Genomic DNA, 21,676 nt, shown 5'->3' with positions numbered 1-21,676 from the left:
AGAATAATTAAAGGGCCGAATGTGGAGAACTGAGTTCTTCTCAAAGGACACCAATTCTTGGAACGACAGAAAACAGACAAACATCCGATTACTGGGGTGAGTTTGGAAAAGGAAAAGAAAACTGGCCTAGGCTCCACTGAAAAGACAACGCTACCCCCTTTGAAACGCCCGATCCTCACCTTCTGGCATTAAAACCCATGTTCTTTGAAGTTCTGGGCCCTGAACCTCGCCTTCACCTTCCAGTGCGATGCCACTTCTTCACAAGATGGTGGTGCTGTCTGTTACTATCCTGATGCACAGCATTTCAGTTCAGGCCACACCAGTCCAGCACAAGTCAGCATTCGCTATCACAGTTTTATTGCAAAGTTAACAAAAAGATTCACATTTTCATTTGGAGGTTTTGAGTCACCCATTATGCAAACAAAAAAAGGCTAGTCCTGTCTCCCCAGCCCCAGAGAAAGAAGCCCTTTGCTCTTTTCATCAGGTGTTTCTGGAGCAATCCAATGTCGAATAAAAGATCCAGAGTTGGTATGGGAGCCTCTAGTCAGGCAGGGGAGACTAGAGGATGTGCATTGTCTGGTAGAGAGGGAAAAGGCTGCATTCATTGGCTGGCATAAAGGAAAAGGGGAACATTGCATGCCAGGGGGATAACATCTTGCATTGGCACTGGTTTATGCAAGCTTTCCGCTGGTCACTTCTGCAGCATCTGGCTAGCACCGGCTAGCACCGGCATCACCCCCTACCCCAGAAGAGGCAAACCATCTTAAGCATGCCCACTGAAGAAGGGGAGACAGGTCTTTCCCTTCACACCCTCCACATTTGATGGCTCATGTAGACTCATGGTGCTCCAGGCAACCTCTAGGCAGTGGAATGCCAACATTTCTGCCAAAATATGCTGGAGAGTATATCAGGCCATGCCACCCCTCACGCTCCTGAAAGTTCTCACAGAGCACTCCCATTAAGCCACGGGGGAGCGATATCTGTTCTGTTGTGCAGTTAGACGTGAGTTACTCGAAGAACAATTCTTAACTGAGGGAGGTTGGGTTGTTATCAACATCTGTCGTGTGTGTTAGGAGCTGTGAACGTTGTACTTGGATGTCAAGTAACCTCTGTATGTGGAGCCCTCTTGTGCATCTGTAAGTAGTGTAATGCACATTGTGTGTTTAGAAATGTGTAGATGTAGTTGGGAGGGTTGTACATCTCTGATTAAGGCTCTAGTCTGTGGCAGTATTGTGTGTTTGTAACTGGAGCAGTCAGGGTTGTGCAGTTTGCCTAAGCTAACATCCTGTATAGCAATCCTATGTGTCTGTTAGAAGTGCACCGAGCTTTGCTATCAGTAAGCCCTGGTGTGAGAATTGCAAAATGTCCACTCTTTGTTCTTAGGCACTCAGCACTGTCTGTGCCAGCCATGGTCCAGAAGCTCCTCTCTGCCGCTCTTTAAACACTTGTCCTTCTCCCTGCTGAATGGATGGTCAGATCTTCAGCTTGCCGGCCCACCGGCTTTCGGGGTGCAGTCGGGAGAAGCGCCCCAGGGTCCAGATGGGGAAGATGTTTCTGTAGGAGGTATAGCTGATTGCACAGCTCTTGTTGAAGACTCCAGAAATGTTCTCCTAATGGACCAAGAGAAATAGATGTTATAGCTATGGCCAGCAATCAGTGTCCTGCTTCTCTGCAACATTACCCCCTCCATTCGAGAGAGCAGTCTTCCCTAGAGAGAAGGGCTGTCTTGCCAGCTTCTGAAGATGGCTGAAACTGCAAAGCCTTTACACAAGCATTTTGCTCAAAGAAAAACAGGCAGCTCAGAGAAGTAAGAACGTAAGTAGTATTTTAAGAAGCATTGACAAAGCCAATAGGGCTGGTAAGACACACATTTGTCTTCAGTATGATGTGTCTCTTGCAAAGTCGTGTATGATGGGGCGCTGGGCGTGCTATGTGAGTGACATTTGGTAAAGAGGAGACACAAGCCTGCAAGGAATGACACCTTTGATGGGTGAGGAAAGGTAGTACACGTGCTGTGAGTGTGAATGAGGAGCCTAGTGTCACAAGCGAAACTAAGGTTTGCAAAGGTGATACTGTTAAAGGATCACTGGGTGCTGCTGTCACACAGCGGCTACATATCTGGTCCAGGTAGAAAGTACCACTAATGACTCAGTGACTGCTCTTATACATCTGGTGCAGGTAATAATGACAATGATTTGTTTGTTACAATAGCATCACATACTAGAAAGTACAGTTTCTGAGCGCTTGGTAACCGGTCTTACTAATTCCCATAATTATTACCCATATCTACTGACCTCTCATGAGCTGGACCGGATTAGAACCGAATCCTTGTCCCTTTGACAGATTCTCCTTATCAGTGATGCGTGCGCTGTGTGTAACATACTCTCTACTACACCATGTGGCGCTAGAACTGCCAGCGCCTCCTTGTTTCTGTGTTGCTGGTACCAGTGGAATTGATTCTTTTAGTGTTCACTGTGTGAAGATAGTGCATATGTTCTCACACGGTTTCCGTGCATATCTGGTGTAGAAAGAACTGCTGCTGTGACAATGGGCCTCAGTACAAAGTCGAAAGTGACCCGCTGGTGCTACCTGCGGGTTGCCGCCGACCTCGAAACACTGAATCTACCGCCTGACGCTGCTAGGACATTACAAGTCCTGGCGGAGCAGGCAGTCAGGCAGGAGATTGGGTAAGTCCCCATTGCCGTGGGGACTCCACGGGAATGGGAACTCTGAAGCACCGGCACCATTTCTAACAGTGCCGGTGCTTCATGACAATTCTGCCTATCAGGGCCGTTGCACCCAGCAGGGTCAGACCTGCCGGGCGCGGTAGCCCTGGCACAAAGACATGTTGTGTGGCTGTCCGGAGACAAGAGTGCCCGTGAGCATACCAGCCCCCTTGTTTCTGGACCGCCACACTCGTAATGCAGCCCAATGTTTCACTATACATTTTGTATGTAGCACTGTTGCAGTCACACTGTTTTTTTTTACACCAGATGAAGATGATAGCGTCGCTGCACTGCTTCTGTGCACCCTCTGCTACGGAAGTACTATTGCCATCTCACTGTTTCTCTGATAGACTGACATGTTGATGCATAGTGATCACAGAATCCTCCTGCTTCCCTGTATCAACTATCTTAGTATATCCTCCTCACCAGAGGGTTAAAGCACTCTTCAACCGAACCCATATTGTTTTAGGCATAAGCTTGAATGCACAAATAACACAAATATCCCCTTTCCGAACTATCCCTTTTGACCAATACCCAAAAAAAGCTAAAGCTGTCTTTTGCAGGCCTAAATCAAACAGACTCCGTTGACTTATAACAGCCATCTTGATTTCCATAAGGAGCCACACAGTGAGAGTAAAAACAACAGAAGGAATCCACTGTATAAACACATTCACATTTAGGTTATGTACAGGCAACGTTGGGAGAGGGAACATTAGCTAAAGATTTAGCAGAGGTCAACCACAGGATAACAACTAAAGATGAGCAATTGAGGCTCGGTGGATTACAATTATTATTTTTAAATGTATTTTACTGGACATTTGTATGGTGCCTATATACAGGTTTTTCCAGGTGCCACAAGACAAGAAAGGGGGAAGGGTGGGACAGGACATGGGAATCAAAAAAGTGGAACAACAAAAGCGGTTATATTGGCCTTGTGGCAATCCTTCCGTGCAAGTGCATGACAAGGTGGTAAGTGCAAGGGGAGGGGTTAGAGGGAGAAGTGCAGGAGTGGGGTACCCCCAAGGGTGGGGCGGGCAAGTGCTGGGCGGGCCAAGGCGGCAAATGCTAGGGGAAGGGGGGGTGAGTGCAGAGGACAGGGAGGACCAAGTTGGGCTAGTCTGGGGAAGGGAGTCAGAGGGCAAGTGTTGGCAAAGGATGCTGGGGGGACTGGTAGGGGGTGGTCAGGTCCCGGTACGACTCTGAAGGGACCAGGCCCCAATCCCAGCAGTAGATGGAGAGTTGGCAAGGGAGGGGGAGAGGGAAGGAAGAGGAGAAAAGGAAAGTCTTGAGAAGTTTCCAGAATTTAAGAAGAACCGGCTCAAGTATGAGGGGGAGGGAAGGCCGTTCTAGAGGGAGAAGCCAGCCGAGGAAAGGGATCTACCTCCCACTCTCTGCTTGGAGGAGCGTTAGACCTTCAGAGAGTTGGAGCCAAAAGACCGAAGGACTCTGGCCAGGAGGTATTTAGGGAGGGAAAGCTGGATGTAAAGAGGTCCCAGATTTTGACAAGAGCAACAGCATCCCAGTTACCTCTGCATCTCACTACCAGTGCTGCTTATCAAGCACGGAGTGCTGGCACTTTAAAAAGACCTATCCAGAAGTACCCTTTACTACATGCCCTTTAGCTAACAATAGAGGCAACTCGCAATGAAGTGATTCAGAATATGGGGCTCGTAAACAGCTGTCTATGTACCACCAACTGCTCATATGTACAAACATATGAGCAGTATTACATTCAGCACATTTAAAGAACACTTTGCAGAGATAAGGAATGTCTCAAAGAAGCCCTGTCTGGCAGTGAGAGGCTCACTGGTGCCTTAAAAGTGGTGAAACTAAATCAATCGATTGCAGAATCTTTAAAAGTTGATGCTGGGCATGTAAATAAAGGCAACGGAAAAAGCCATCATGATTTCTCAATGGGGGAGGCAGCAGGGGCAAAGGCAACAAATCAGCATTTGAGATACTAGAAAACCTGGCAATTCTTTATCTACGTCATAATAAGTCATACAGGCATGGTGCAAAGGCACATGGCTGTCATTAAGAATAACAACTGAAGGTTTATTTTGATTCAGTGTTTCCCTCCCTAACTGGAGTTTGTCCGTCCCTATGTGGTCTTCCCACAGATAGCCAACCCCAGGGTCTGAGTCAGGTAGCTTCTGCCTTTCCCTGGCCACGTAGGAGAAGCTTTGCTCCAGAGAATCAGTGATGATGTTGCTAGATTTGTCACATTCATCAGGAACGTGTTCTATGTCCTGAAGTTCGGGATGTGACGCAAGCCTCCACCGTTCTTTGAATGAGGCAATAGTGGGAAAACCAACCCTTTCCTCTCTCTGAAAGAGGCACCATTTCCTTTCCCCTCTTTGCCCAGGAGAGAGATTTGTACCTCCATTATTACTACATCCGGGGTCAGAGGAGGATCCAAAAATATGGGCAATCTGGAGGTCTCCTCACAAATGGCAGGCTGTAACTTCCCCTCTTTAGTTGCAACACCAATGATCGCCACTCTTACACATCTAAGGAGATGCGACCCACGGCAGCAAAGTCATGATGACAGGCTACCTCAAAGAGGTTTTGCCAGGGGCACTGCAGTCAACAAAGACCTTTCTGCATTCTGCTAGCTCTGCCAAGCTGCATGTACCTTTCTTAAATGGATTTGGAGGAAGCTAATTGAGCATGCCTTCAGTGGGCATATGACCACAAATGTCTGAAATCCCAACAGAAGGAAGCTGAAGGAGCAGTAGAAAGTGAGGTTTATTGAACTGTCATCCCTAGAGATTTAGCAGTGGCCTTGGATTGCTTACTATTCTGCAATGACGCATCTGCTTTTGTGCCAAACAGATTTGTACCTTCCTACATCATGTTTAGGATCTTGACCTGCACACCCAGGGTGAACTCCGATATCCCCATCCATGAGAACCACCTCATACCGAAACGGAACTCATTGATATGCCCATGCCGTCTGCTGCATCCAGATCGAATTGCAAAGATATACATGCCACTTTCTTACTAACTGGCGTCATAGCGATAAAGCCATTACCTTGTTTCCCCGTCAGTGAGATGATCAGAGGCATAAAAAAAAACAGGCCAGAGCACATAGGTATATTTGGCCAACACTCAATAAGTACTGACGGTCCTCAGCAACATACTCCCCGACACATTGTTTGAAACGTACTGCATCCATCCTTCTGCAGTCTCTAACAGCAGCAAAGTGGGAAAGGAGGTGTAAGAATTTACATTGACTGTAGTGGCATGAAGCACCAGGCTCGCCAAGTGCCACAACAGGAAAAACAGAGTCAGTAGGCATCATCTTCTACATGTTGGCCAGTTCCTTGTCAACCACTTGGGTGGAGCAACGGATCTGCCACAATGAGAGAATAGGTTCTTGTATGGCCGCGTTAGAGCGTAGACCTGTCTACTTCTGTAAGGGTTGTACTGAACTAATGACTTCACGGGTGCTCACAGAACCAGTGCCTCTACAAACCTTTCAATAGTTTTACGAAAACAGCATTTGGGTGCCCATAATGGGAGGGTTGTTATAATTGCAGGCCCAGAAACTTGTTCAGACCGCTAGCATCATGTAAATCTGCAGCTAGGATAAGAATATCAATGTTATCTGCAATTAGATCTGACAATGATATTTGGGGAAAAGAGAGGTTCTAAGCCCACAGGGATGTAATTGTCCTCCTAGTCCTATATTACCTGTATTGAGTGGAAAAAAGTGTTCCTTGAACACAGGACACAGATTGGAACCAATTGCGACTTGCCGGCTGGAACACCCATTGATTATAGCAAAGTCCACTTTCAGGGGTCAATGGTGAGCTTTGGTAGCAAAGAGACTGCTGGATCCTTAGAGGAGGCTGAAGGGGCTGCACTCTATGCCTTACAACAGCTACCCTCACCGGAACCTCTGCTGGGTGACACAAGCACTGCCGGTCCCAGCACCGCCATCGAGGCTGCAGCCATCGCTTGTTAAGGCTTTGGCAACAATCTCGAGTATCTAATACTTAAATTCCCCCGACAGCTCTCTGGACAGCTTTTTTTATTGGAAACACGCCTTACCATAATGGGAATCCGAGAGCTCATCACTCTCATCCCTCGTCAAATGGGGCCTCTTCTTTTTGTGAGAAGACGATGATGAAGAGTGTCGAGATTCACTCCATGAGATCTCTTTTTGTTTTTTTACGTCATTGGCAGCTCCTTCTCATATCCATCTCAGAAGACTTCTATTAGGTGGCTGTGAGGGCTGGAGATTCGGAAGAGTGGGCCTTGCATCAATTGAGCAGCCCCCTCCCTAGGGGCCTGAAAAGAACTGGAATGTTTCTGATGACCGCTGTGGGTGTGGCATAACTATCAAGAGGAGGAATCTGTAGGACTATGCAATCCATTATAAATACAGTGATAAGAACAGGCTACTGGATCCACTGAGGTATGATTTTACAACATATATATCCGCCCTTCTGCAACAGATCTCCAGACTGCACAACAACCCTTACATCGATCAAGCAATTTCAGCAGCTCACGTGACCTGCACTCCAACAAAGGTTGCAGCCAATACCAGATTGCGGAGCACTCCATTCAGCTGTACAACATTCTCACCCACAAGGACAATGCAGTTGCCTGTTACAGGGCAGGAGAATGGTCCTGCTGTCAATCAGGCATCCCATACGTGCCTGGAAGCCCTCGCATGACTTAGGGCATTGGAACGGATTATGACTGCAGTGGGCCATCTTTGCCGAAAGCTGGTGGCAGCATGTACCAAAAATGGGTGGGGCTTAAGACTCCTTTTATGCTTTTACTCACCTGTAACAACTCATCTACGGAAAGGAAAGCCAGAGGTTGGCCAGGGAACCAGGTGAGGGAGATCGCCAATGAAGAGGGAAATAGAGGGTAAGGAGGGGGACAGGAAACAGGAAGGTGTTGGTCTATCGAGTGAGGCAAACGAAGGAGGTGGACTAAGAGACTAGGAAAGGAAGGATGGTGGAGAAGAGTAGAGGGGAATAGCTGAAGGTGTGTGCAAGGTGAGGTATTGGTTGGTGAGAGAAAGTGGTACTTAGTTGTGAGTGTGCGTGGTAAGGGTGTGAGTTAGAATTTGAAACAATTGACTTGATGTATCAAATGCACAATAAATAAATAAATACAATTATAGAGTAGAGAATGAATGCTAAAGTGATTGGGAGAATGAAAGGAGGATGATTGTGAGAGAAAATGGGGTGGAGAGTAGTGTGGAGAGGGGAGCAGTAGTAGTCTAGAGTGGGGGGGAGTAGAAATTGTGTGAATAGGGGAGTAGTAGTAGTGTGGGGTGGAGTAGTAGTGGTTGGGAGAAGGGAGCATAGTAGGTAGAAGAGAGTAAGATTGGAAGGTGGTGGTAGATGTAGAGAAAGAGGAACATCAGAGGGATAGAATTATGAGGGAGACAAAGGGGAGATAGTAGGTGGAGTCGTATGGAGGAGAGTAGGATGAGAGAAGGGTGAGGGACAGAAAGATATATAAAGAGGAACAGGAATGAAGAAACCATGTGAGGTCTGAGAGTCTGAAAGGTACCTATCCTTACAGTTTACTAACTTTAGAATATGGACCACATAGAATGTTCCCAGAAGGAGTTAGAGCGATGAGGTGTTTGCCATTAGGCCTTTATGTTCAATTAGTTATTAGATGGCAGGGGTTACCGACCTCTGGTGACAAGCCTGGGGTTGAGCGCTGCCTGGGCAGGGATGGCACAACCAGCACTAAATGAAAGAGAGACAGAGGGATGACCCTTAGCGAGCCCCTTGACTATTCAAGCAATAAAGAACTTTGAACTGCCTTCCCAAGTTGGTGTGTTTTTAAGGTCATCTGTGACACATGGTGTCAGAGTGGAATCATCTTGACCCTGATACAGAGGTCAACCACAGCCAAGGAGGATGTTGGGGGTAGTGAAACTAACCAAAATGGTCCATATCCCCCCCCCACCAGTATTGCAAAGTGGACTGGCTAAGTGGTCTGTTGCTGCTGTTGATCACTGAGGAAGAGGAGGAGCCTTACCTTTGTCGGCATAAAGTCATAGCCCCAGTGCAGAGAGCTGTGCGGATTGCGAAGTGGATTGCCTAAGTGGCCTGTTGTGGACAGTCTGTTGTTGCTGTTGATCACTGAGGAAGAAGAGAAGTCTTACCTGTTTGAAGCCATAACATCATAGCTCCAGCGCTGCACGGATTGCAAAGCGGATTGGCTAAGTGGTCTGTTGTGGTCCGGTGTGGGTCGAAGAGGATCGGGAGGAGTCCCGCCTAGAAAGCTTCCCTCAGGCTGCACTGTGAATATCGCTTCATTCAGCACAACCTCATCCTCGGACTCAAAGGTAAAATTTGTTGTGGCCGCAACTATGGTGGCTACTTTAAGAAGAATGGGAGCCCCGGCTGTGACAAATAAGCCTGTTACTGATGAGGGCTTGCCTGGGCCAGTTTAGCGCCTCTATCTCTAAGGCAACTCTGGGTAACATTGACGCGGAAGCGCAGGGGGGAATTAAGGGTCTCCATAGTTACCAGCAGCAATACCCTGGCACCAATAATGTTTCAGGGGATCCCCAAAATTATGCCCTTCCATCAGATACAAAGGTGTTGCCAGATGAGGAGCCCGTAGTGGAGGTACTATTGGACATGTCTGTGTACACTGGAAAATTAGACCAGGCTCTGACCAGAATCAAGGAACAGATATAAGACATGGTTTCTGGGGACATTGAATCATGAGAGGTGAGGCAGATATTAAAAGATCTGAGTGTGAAAGTAAATTTGCTGGAAGGGTTCATGTTTTGGTAAAATCACTACAGTCCACTACCACAATTTTTATTTTTATTTTTAGTTAAGCTTCCTCATGGAGTATCTTCTTAAAAGTCTCCTTTTTACATTTTCCTTGTAGATCACAATAGAAGTACCTGGGAAAGTATTCATTACATTGTTTGAACTACCCGTTTCTTGTCCTGAAGACGGCCAATATCAACAGTTTCAACGGCACCGAGAGAGTGCATTGTATGAACCAGATTCTATATTAGGAAATCAGTATTATATTTTTCCTATCTCTCAGTTTCACAACAAGCTTTCAATAAAGGGTAGTGTGGAGAACATGTCTTCAGATACCCCGGATTGTTCTTTAAATCAATTACTGAGTGGTGGTAATTAGATATACTGAATCAACATTTCACAACCGCTCAAACACTTCGCTACACTTATGTATAAATAAGGGACCTGCAATCTGGTTCCCAACTTGGTCATTAACAAACTCATGTGATTCATTTTTGTCACTCTTCCCTTGTGCATGAATTTTTTCTGGTTATTTTGTTTTCACTTTTATTCATCATGATAGGTTTGGTGTCACTACACCAGTTAGATTGTAAGTGGTTTGCACAGATTTTGGTACTTTTAGTCATTAATGTGTAGGACTTTGTGTTAGTTCTTTTTTTACGTTGTTGCATAAGATGCACATAAATAAATGAATACATTTTTAATAAATTGATTAAAATTGTGGTATGATTAATCTTTGATTTATCAGGATTACCTTGGTATTCAGCCTGTAAGTGCCTCGGGGACTAAAGGAGGGGGTAGTTGTCTGATCATTTTCTTGGTGTTCTGGAAGGGTTCAATACAGCTACAACTCTGAACTATAGGTAGCATGTGAACCAGGAGGAGCCTTGCATTGAAATTAAAACACGGGAGGGTAGGACAGAAAACTCTAGGCAGGGTAACATCAGAGACAAGGCTTTGGAACTGAGAGCTAAAGAAGAGATTTTACCTTTGGTATCTGTATTAGGATTAGAAAAAGCAACATGGAGGATGAGCTTGTACCAATCATTTTGAGTAGTAGTCTCATCGAGCATTCACCCCCAATTATAAGATTGAAACTTAAAAGGGGGAAAGGTGCAAATCAAAAGAAGATTCCAAGTAAACAGAAAAATAAGGGTTCGCGGAAATGTCTACGTCAATTAAGGTTGCAGGTTGATAGTCATACAATCTGTGGTAATGAGGTGGGGGAAAAAAGGAACTGTTAAGAGGGGGGAGGTAAAGGGAGCCAAGGGATCCCTGCGAGGCAGTATTAAAATTGTTAATGGTGGGTTCGCGTATGGGCAGGCTATAAGTACTCAGACTAGGAGCACAAGTGCTGGCGAGGGACCCTCTTTCGACCCGAGTAACCTTCTGGTTTACCCTTGATCAAATTTCGTACTCACGGCCGCAAGATGTACTAAATAAATATAACAATGATAGGCTCAGGGAAATACTGTACCTCGAGGGATTGCAGCCTAAAGTACTAAAGGGGAATAAAGTAAATACGCATTTCGACTAGCGATAATAGTGACATAAAAAAAGAACCACAAAACCCTTTTTCTATATTCCGTAAATCTGAGGGAAGAAGAAAAGAACTGGTCAGAGTTGAAAGAGAGGTACAGGTGTATAAAAAGTGTATCCAATATTCCGTACCTTTGAGGAGAAAAGGTCAGGCCTAGCAAAAAGTACAAAGTTAACAGAGAAAAATAAATTGCAGGTACACTTTATAGACACTGAAAGGAAAGGTCATAAGGGGAGTAGGGGAAAAGACTTGTTAAGCGAAGTACATAAGGTGGATGATGAAGTATCCTGCATACATCTGAGTCGTCTCTTTGAAAGTTCAAACAGGATCCCTTTAAACAGACACTACATTCTCTCATTACTTTTTGAGTTTCCAAGCTTACGATTGGTCAACACAGGGGACATTAAAGTTGTGGAATTTGTTCATGAAGATTTTCTAGACATTGTTAAAGTGCACTTGTGCTCCCCAATTATTAAGAAAGCTTTTTTAGCTGAAAGCAAAGTCTTTCTTTCTTTGGGATTCGAAGTATCAAAAATGTGAACCCTTGACAATGTAAGACAATGTAAGACCTAATGACAAAAAGGAGACACATAGTCAAAGGGGAGAGGGAACAAATAATAAGCTGTTGATTGAGTTGCATTAGGAACAAGGGCAATGAGGAATGAGAGAGAAAAGAAACGTTAGCTATGATTGCCCACTAATTGTAGAGTCTCTTCATGGAGGTTCAGTGTGAAACGAATGGGAAGATTGAAAGTTGGATACTATTATAGTATTGTGGAATTCTAGAGGTTTTGCAAGCATTTTGGGAAATAGGGGTCTGTTCGCGTCATATGATTTAATTTGGTTACAGGAGACCCTTATGCTGGATACCCCACTGATGAAGGTTTTGAAGTTATGTCTATTAGAGCTTAGCGAGGTACGAGGGGTCACCCTTATTGGGGGTTCTTGACAACAATTAGACGTAATGAGGGATTTACTGTGCGTCAGATTGAGTCCGATAGAAGGGACATGTTTGCAACTCTTCTAGAATGGAAGGTGCACGGGTCCAGTGCGACTCAGACGGGCTTATTGGTGAATGTCCATCTCAATCCCGAGAAAACACAGATGGAGGACTTGTTGTCAGATCTTTTCTTTTCTCCTGCTGGGTGAAATCCCAGAATAAGGTGTCTCTCTAATTATTCTGGGGGATTTTAATGCAGAATGTCTGAAGGATTGTTGGTACCAACTCCCTAATAGGGAAAAGACGCCCAATGTAACTCGAGACAGGGGGTTCCTGGTTAGACAGAAACTTGAGGCCTGGAATTTGACAATCCTAAATGGTAATTTCCCAGCAGATGTTCCCCGGAGTTTTACATGGCATAATAACTGCTGGAAATCAAATTTGGATTATTTTTTCTTGATGCAGGGGGAGGAAATTTGGAGATAAGGCAGACTGATCGAAGTGATCACTGTATGTTGATCTGCACGCTACTAATTTTTCGGCATGCAATTGCTAACAAGCGTTTTTTTAATATTGAAGTTAATCCAAGAAATCACACAGTGTAATGGACCCAGAAAATGGCTCTGGCTCTAAATTGTCAGATAGGAGACTAAATTGAGAATGATGACATATGTATAAGTTCTCCCCAAGGTTTTGGGCCCTGCATAAAATAAATTCTTGGGGAACTAGCATCTGCCAGACATCTAGAAAAAAAGTTTCACTCTTTGGGGCACAACCATGCCATTGATGCAGAGGTTGAACTGCGAAAAAGGCAGATGCAATCTAGTAGACTTGCAAAAGGGGAGTAATTTGTTCAAGGAAAATTAAATTGCAACGCTGAAATTGAAATTGAAAAATGGCTGAGAGGCCACACATTTCTAATGGGGATAAATGATGCAGAAAAGATGTTAGGTTGTATTGTCAGAATATACTTCACCGAACAGCAGCTTCAATACAGATTGGCTAATCAGCCGCCCTTCAAGAATGGACACTGCGCTAACGCTCCAGGCCAAGATACACTTAAGAAGGACCACCTGCCCACCGCCTTGACAAAGACTTCGATCGAAACACATGTTGGCTCCTTTCTCAGATGTACCTGGCATATCTTGCTAGGCTAACTGGTTGCATAATTAAAACAACAATAAACCTTCACATATGAACACGAACCAAGAGTTTCAAACTTATTTACAACCGAGAAGCAAGAAACCAACGGTTACAACCAATCTCCAGCGCCATTATCCAACAAGGTTTGCCTACCCATCCATTCCTTGTATTATGGGAAGCAATAACAGCAAGTTCTAGCAGCTAATAAAACCCAAAGGAAGTGATCCATTTCTGCAGACTCAACCTATTGCTGAAGAAATCTAGGTAAAGCACTTCACAGAGTTGTATGTAAAGGAAGATTTGGATTGCTGTGATATTTACACTTGTAAAAGTTGGACCGGGATACTTACTTGGGACTTGGATGACATAGTTTTATTAGTTAAGAGCAGTAAAAAAATCAAATAACCCGGGCCCTGATGGGGTAACTAATTTGACACTGAAATCAAACATTATGCATCAGTTTCCAAGGTCTTGGTGTGCAGCCCTAACAGTTCTGATTTTCAAGGGGGGGGGGGGGGCAGATTTTCCCCCTGCAGTTGCAGTATAGACCCATCTCTCTATTGGATGCCCGAAACAAAATGTTCACAAAGATACTTTTAAAAGAGCTTCAAACCTGGGCCTCAAATGCAAACTGCTTGAATAATTGCCAGGCTGGATTTAAGAAGGGGGTGGTGGGAACCGTGCTAAACAGTTTCATTTTGTCCTTATTGGCTTAACAAGCAAAAGAACAAGGCACACCAGTACATTTGGCCTTTTTAGACATAAGCAAGGCTTTTGACTATATCAATCGGGCAGTATTATGGAAAAAACATAATAACGGGCACCCTCGTCCCCTAATTAGTATGCTGGAAGCTTGGCATAGGGGAACAAAAATAAAGATCAAATTGGATTTGCAGGGGTCATGTACGAACAGGATAGAGACTTAACGGGGGCTTCGACAGGGGTGTGTCTTTGAGTCTTTCCTATTCAATTTCTACATAAAAGATATGGCTATGTTGGGAGGAGGCGAGGACAAACCCCCCCGTATTGGGACACCTAAAGCTGCAATATTTGAACTATGTAGATGTCATGGTCATCTGCGATATGACCCCCATAGGCCTCCAGAAAGGTTTGAATTGCATCAAAGAGTACTTAGAAAAGCTGGATCTTTACCTTAACATCATTTAGTCAAACATATTAATTATGAATGTTGAAAGATCCAAATGGAAAGAATTCAGGTGGGCTCTGAACGGTCAAAGCCTGGAGGTCATCAAAAGCTATAAATATCTGGGGCGTTTCAACTATGCAAGCTTGGGAAAGTGTGTGCCCTATAGAGATTTGGAAGCAACATTTCTGGAATTACCCATTTTTATCGTAAAAAATCGATTGAATGGTACATTTGACCGATTTCGGCCAGTACCATTTGTTTGATTATTAAAAATATGAACATGTGGAGCAGGGGTTGCGGGGGTGTCCCTGCTCCCCATGTCCGGTATTTTTGGACTTGGGGGGTTGCAGGAGTCCCCCCTGCTTCCTCAACATTGGAGGCAAAAAAGAAAAATTTACCCTACGGCGTGGAATCCGAGCGCGTTAGAAGGATGGATCTGATGCCACAGGGGTGCAAGAGAAGCGACAGCGAGCAAGCAGGTAAGTAGGGGTGGGGGTGATGAAAGGCACATTTAGGTTTGTTTGGTAGGCGTCTAAAGCGATTCGCAGTTAAATTGACTATGGCAAATTACACCACAAATTATTACACTTCGGTCAAACAACCCAAATCCACATTTCTGGCTTCATCAATCCAATTGGTTCAATTTGATTTTAAATTTGGCAGGTTTTCGGCCCTACCTCGTATGAAACTGGATAGGCAATAAATCCTGCCCAGGCTGAACTTTGGGACAGAAAATTACAATGAATGCGTTCCCTGGCCAAAACTGGAGGCAAAATTATGGAGGAAGGTGCTGCATCTTCTGAAATCAGTTCCATTAGTGGGCATTAGATACAAATTGGGTCAATTGCCATTACAAACGTACATCGATTGGGGGGGCTTTGCAATTCTAGGTTTATACAGTTATCCGTCTGTCTCTTCCCCCCACCCTTACTTGTTTTTCCTCCCCACCCCCCACTCCAGCACTAACTGAAATGTTGTCAGGTCTAGTACGATAGTCACTTGTTTTGTTCCTCCCCTCCCTTTCTGCACACCTCTCCCTCACCTTTTGTTTCTCCGGCTCTACCAGAAATGTCGTCAGGCCTAGTACAGTAGTCACCTGTCAGTTTCTATGTCCTTCCCACTCTTCCCCCCGCCCCCTTCCTTATCTAGGTCTTAGCTCTTGCACTATCTGAAATGTCGTCAGGCCGAGTACGATAGTTAATTTCACATCCTTACTGTTCATGGCCTGTAAGAATGTCATTGTATTTTCCTTTGTTCTCTCCCTTGCCTTGAAGCGCTTATAAACACATTTTGTATGGGCGCTATATAAATAAACAATTATATCATATCATCCCCACACCTGCCTCATTATATGTGAATTTAAATGAAATGTTAGGAAAGTGCACTTGTAAGATCCTGGAAAAGTGGGTTCAAACCAGTACTGATTTTCTGCTAAGGATTGATTCCTCTTGTGAGGAACTTTGTACCACTACCAACCCAAATAAGGTTAAGTTGAAACTGTACACATATGCATGCATCCAGACTAAATCAGATCCCTTAGGTTATCGATGCTTTAACAATCATTTTAATTGGTAACTCAAAAACTTTAATGTCTTGGCCCCATACTTAAGAAAACATCTGTCGATAGAATTTCGATTCAAAGTTCTAAGGCGGAAGTTGAATTTGTTACCAACAAAGGAGGTGTTGGGGGCCAGGCAGAACATGCTTGCAGGAAGTTGAGTCTCTGAAACACTTATGTATTAATTGTCCTGTACTGAGCCGTTGCGCAAATAATAAATGGCAAATATTGTTAGTGCTTCGGATAAGGATTTATGAATTAGGATTTTAAACACGCATTAAAGGTATGTATTACTTAGGTTTTTAGATTTTCTAAAAGTGCTTACGTTTTAGAAGAATGTCTATGCAATCACTTTGGAGTTTTTTATGGAGATTAATTGAATTAAGTATTGGATTTCTCTTTTAATATAAGGATGTATTGTATTGATTTGTATTAACTTATGATGAAAGATGCATAAGGTGTGAAATGTTCAATTTATGAACTATAACGCACAGTTAATATAAATAATTAATTAAAAATATATATATCCCTGCTAGTGAAACGCCTAGGGTGGCAGGATGTGACCTGTATAGGGAGGAAGAGGCAATAATACCACTGCACAGCAAGACCCTACTCACGACTGGCTTGAAGGTCCAGTACCTGAAGGGACATATGGGTGAATTGCACCAAAATTCAGACAGGCCCATGAACATTCCGGAGATGTGGGAACTGGAGTCACCAATGGGAATTACAGAAGGGAGGTGAAGTCAGTCCTCTTTAACCTGGAAAATCTTTCCTATGTCATAAAGCCCAGCCAGCCCATAGCTCATTTGGTGTGCGAGAAAATCTTGGTGCCAGAGATTGAAGGGGTGGAAAAACTAGATGATACAGAGTGAGCTGATGCCGGGTTTAGAAAGATGGCTGAGGCACAGCCCGAAGGAGCCGGGGTCACCTGGGAGACCCCAGGCCCGCTTCCATAGAATTTGCCGAAGCATAGAGAAAAGGTTTGTTCTGGAGCAAGCCCATAAGAATGTCTCTGAAGCTAAGCGAAAACTCCAAAGACCCCAAATTTTGTCAACAGAAAGGGGCTCCTATATAGTGTGGATGTACACCCAGGGGGAGAAGGTATCAACCATTACCAACTGTTGGTCCAATAGCCATCCCGAAAGGCTGTGATGGAGTTTTACAGGACCGGAGCTGGAACTCTTCAGGGCAGACAACAAGTACATACTTGTGATACTGGACTCTGCTACTAGGTTTTCAGAGCATTTTCCTTGAGTAGCAAATACCAAGGCTATTTGAAAGGTGCTCATACCTTACTTCACTGGAGTCGGCTTCCCTGCGGAAATACTTAATAATCAAGGCAGCAGTTTCATGATGGGGAGAATAAAAGACCTCATGAAGATTAATGACCTCTGGAATTTGGTGTACCACCCCAAGACTGATTCATTGTTGGAGAGATTTAATCTGACTCTAAATTGCATCCTAAGAAGGTTTGTCACCAAAGACAGAGGAAACTAGGACAACCTGATACCCAGGGCACTGTTTCCTGTAAGAAAAACACTGCAACCCTCCACGGGATTCTCCTCTTTTCAATTTGTGTATCAGTAGGAATCCTCGAGAAGTGTTGGAGATCATGCATGAGTAATGGGAAGGACCTGGTAGCCAGCACACAAGCAACCTCCATGATGGTGGAGAACACAGGGAATACATGCAAAAGGTGCAAAGCCTGGTCAAAACCCATCTTCAAGCAGCCCAGGCCTGCCAAGAGAAAGCATATAACAAAGGTGCAAAGCTATGAACCTTTCAAGTTGGGGATAAAGTCAAGATCTTAGTACCCATCCTGCAGAACAAGCTGCTGGTGAGGTAGCAAGTGACATATGCCATCATCGCAGTAGTCTCATACCTCACCTCTAAAGTAGAGCAAGCAGACAGAAGGAAATCATCACAGCTCTATCATGTGAATACACTAAAGGCCTGGAAAGTGACCAGCAGCCCACAACTCCTACCTCTATGTAAACAATACCCAGGAAACTCACTTACCAACTCATGTTCACGAGTTTACCATGCCTTTAGGTCTCCACTGTCAAGAATTAACAGAGTTGTTAGAGAGCTACCAGGATGTATTTTCCATGAGGCTGGGAAGGGTAAAAGGGGTGGTACAAAAAATCCAGAAACTGCCCGGCTGAAATACTATTGTCTGCCAGCAATCAGGAAGAAAATAGTTTGGGAAGAACTGAAGAAAACGCTGGAGCTGGGGGCGATTGAAACGTCCCACAGCACAAGCCTGACAATACCTGGAGGTTTTGTATCGATTTCCGGAGGCTCAAGGAAATATCCAAGTTGGACACGTACACCATGCCCAGGGTAGATGAACTGTTTGGAGACCCTCATAGGGACAACATTTATTTCAATGCTGGACCTTGCCAAGGCATACTGGCAGGTACCCTCGGATGAAGAGGCCAACTGAAAGCTTTCAGAATACGGTTCTCCCATTTGGACACCATGGTGCACCCTCTTCTTCCAAAGGTTGATGAACCACATCTTAAACCCATGTTGAAACTTCACCGGAGCTTATCTTTATGACATTTCTGTGTAGAGCACCACATGTCAGGAGCACTTGAGAAAAAACCTTACAGCCAATCCTTGCCCCCAACACAGTGTTAGGCATGATTCTATGCAGTACTCTTTAGGTGCACTACAACGACCCTGACCTCCTGGCAAGAGGAACCCAACCTTTGGTATAAGTCTGTACTACACAGGTTGGTAGCGTGTTGAGCAGCCAGGCTTATCTCAAGAGGTGTCAATGTGAGCTGTAGGGGAGTTACAAAGAGATTCACAGTGACAAGTATTCAAATACACTCTTACACACAAGGTTTCTTGATTAAACAATTATTAATTTATTTAACAGCCAGTTTGCGTAAGCCTTCTTCAGAAGGGCAATATAATAGTAACACAAAATACACACTCTTAATATTTCTAAATCAGTAAGTACCCTTTTGGGATGGCACACAGAGACTTCCTACACCCTCAGGTTACTTTAGTAACTAGGACACTGTGGACATTAATATACCACTGATTGCGCATTTAGAATCAGACTTAAGAGTATGTCAAAGAAAAAGGTTATTTAACAAAACAAGAGATCACACAAATATTCTGAAGCAGGGAAGTACTTTTGAACCCCCACCCCCAATGCAAAGTTAGTTAACCCCTTCCTGGAAGGAAGACCAAACACAATGTCAGAGGGAAGAAGTGTCATTCAGGGAGCCAGGCTAGCCTAAAGTCAATTGGGCAAAAGTCTAGGTGAGCTGAAGCACTTCTTGTAGGTAGGAAAAAGTTTTTCACAATGTTTTAGAAGTCTTTGTAGAAAAGAAGAAATCAAAGCAGGGCCACAAGCTGATTAGTCTTGTGAGGTAAAGAAGCTGATAGCAACTCTACAAAAGCAACAAGTGCTGTTACACAACAATAGGTAAGTCCTCTTAGACATTACAGTACATTTGGTTATAAGAAAAGGGCTTTGACTGGCTTCTATTCCTGTGCAGCTCTGCAGATCCTGTGTTCCTGGGCCTCAGTCGTGGGGACAAGAGGGAGGACGTCTGGAGGACTCCTGCACTGCAACGGGATGGTCGGCGACAGAAAAGGACCAACTTCTATTCAGGGGCACTTCACGGTTTCAGCTTCTCAAGCCTCAGCAAATAGCACCACCGCAGACTCTTGGCTGTTGAGATGGGCTTTCCTTGCAGCTGGAGTCCAGCACTGGAAGAAGGAATCTGAAGATGAACTTGGAAGAGACGCCTGCTCAGGCTCAGTCAGTCCGCTTCCTGGGAGTCCGAAGGATCTTCCTGGAGCTCTTGGCAAACTTAAAAGCAACGCACACAAACTGGTGTTCCTCTCCCTGGCTCTACGTTTTCCAGCAGTAATGGCAGTGGAAATTCAACCAGCCCTGAGAGGATATCCAGGTGGCTTACTTTGGAGTTGACTGGTCCCAGCAACTCAAAGGGAGAAGTCGTCCTTGCAGGGCTTCTCTAGTCGAGGCGAATTCGGAGCTTCAGCCCAGCAGCAGGGCTTCACCAGGCAAGCTGACAGTTCAGGAGTGCAGCAGGCGTCTCTTCCAAGTTCATCTTCAGATTCCTTCTTCCAGTGGTCGACTCTGCCTTTCAAGCCAAAAAGCCTCACCTTTTATGCAGGTTTCTCCCATTTATTCCAGCCTAGCTGTCAGTCACCCTGCAGGGTGGCTGCCCTTGACAAACAGCCAGCCGGCCAATATCTAGGAGTCCATTCCTGGCTCCTAGGAGACTAAGCACAGGGAGTTTCGGGCACCTCCCTTGCTTCCTGCCCCCGCCAGACACCCTGGAGCCATAGGCGGGTTTCACTCGTGTATCCCGCCAAAGACAAAGTAAACAAAGGGACCAAACCTGGTTTGGCGCATAGAGTAAATCTCAAGAAGGACCTTTACACAAAGAAATGGTGAAAAAAGAAATCTCAGCGCTATTTTGACAAAAATGGCACCCTTGGGTGCTTTACTGCAGCTGCGAACGCAGCCCGCGGTAAAAGCACACCATGGTAGTTAAAAGTAAACCACTGCCACCAGCCATTCATCGAGGCAAGGGTAACATAAAATTGTAAAATGAGAAGCTCAAAAAAAGGGATACTAAGTAACCCCTCCGGCACCCTGTTGTAAGATAGTGTGTGCTGGGTCTAGAAAGTTAAAAGTGTAAGTAAAGTAAAGTTAACTTTACTGCTCTTGGAAACAGTAGTTTATCCAAGAGAAGGTATTTAAACGTTAGGGAAATCTGAAATACCTCCCTGCCCTGTGCCACTGCACTGAACGTGCTGTGTGACACAATGTAAAAGGTGATGCCTATGGAGTTTGTCAGACTCCACAACCCAAAGAAACACAGTGTTCAAATTACATTAAAATACATGAGAGAGTGGGGGAAGAGGGTCTCACTCTCTCCAGGTAAAAAATTAAAGTCCTCAAAATGCAGCAAAGTTGCTGGGGGTCTCTAAGGTAGAGAGGAATTAGCACATTTCTAAGAATTCTCTCTAACACAAAGTAAGGTGGAGGCAGTTCAAAATGTCCCATGGTCAGTAATAACAAAGGAAATCTGAGCCTTATTGGGGCTGGTAGGGCACTAATGGCAATTCATTGTAAATGTTGTGGACATAGCTCCCCCGTAGACTGACAAACTTACAAAGATCCATTCTAACCTTGTACAGTGGGACCATAAAGTTCAAAAAGTCTTTAAGAACCTAAATAACACCCTCTATAAAAGTCCTGCATTGGTCATGTCTGATTTCACAAAATAATGCATACTTCAGACTGAAACCTCCTAAATAGGCCTAGGAGCAGTATTGTCACAGCTCTAGGATAGGGAAGTCACCAATATTATTCATCAGCTGGAAAGTCTTCCCTAGAGAAAAAAATGTTCTGTGTTAGAACTGGAATGTTGGGTGAAAAGGTGAGCCATCTATAGTCTCTGATACTATCTAACAGACACCAGTTCAAGCTTGTTGCAGACAATTCCCTCTTTGTGTGGATGGCCAAGAACAAGGACACCAATCTTGCATCCTGAGATGTCTGTTGTCTGAGCAAGACATATTTTTGTATATGCATATGGTCTTTCTCCTTTCTGTAATGGCTTGTCAGGCAATGAACAGTGGTCTGCAGGGTTGCCCAGAGCAATGCCAGAGGTTAAGAATAATGATAAACCTTCCAGACATCACCTCTTTTGTTGTATCTAACTCTGTCAATGACATGACTGTGACCATCTTGGTCAGTGTACAGCCGGAGGATTATTGAACAGTTCTGCTTGGCAATGACCTGAAGGAATGAAGTCTTGTCCCAGATACTGCAAATCCACCTAAACGCAGGA

The 21,676-nt window shown here is 44.6% G+C and overlaps 1 protein-coding gene across 2 annotated transcripts in view; it reads right to left on the bottom strand.

Moving 5' to 3' along the window:
* Nucleotides 1–340: 340 nt before the first annotated feature.
* LSS (lanosterol synthase) overlaps nucleotides 341–21,676 on the bottom strand; it is a 315,876-nt gene continuing 294,540 nt past the window's right edge. For both annotated transcript variants that reach the window (XM_069616042.1, XM_069616043.1), the window contains one exon: nucleotides 341–1,610. In XM_069616042.1, coding sequence (XP_069472143.1) covers nucleotides 1,473–1,610 — 138 coding nt within the window. In that variant the 3' untranslated portion in view covers nucleotides 341–1,472. The remainder of the gene's footprint in view (nucleotides 1,611–21,676) is intronic.

The sequence above is a fragment of the Ambystoma mexicanum genome, chromosome 9, assembly GCF_040938575.1.
Source record: "Ambystoma mexicanum isolate Mex_15411 chromosome 9, UKY_AmexF1_1, whole genome shotgun sequence".
Lineage (NCBI taxonomy): Eukaryota > Metazoa > Chordata > Amphibia > Caudata > Ambystomatidae > Ambystoma > Ambystoma mexicanum.
Note: the sequence above shows the minus strand (reverse complement) of the source record. Positions and strands in the feature narration are given on the sequence as shown.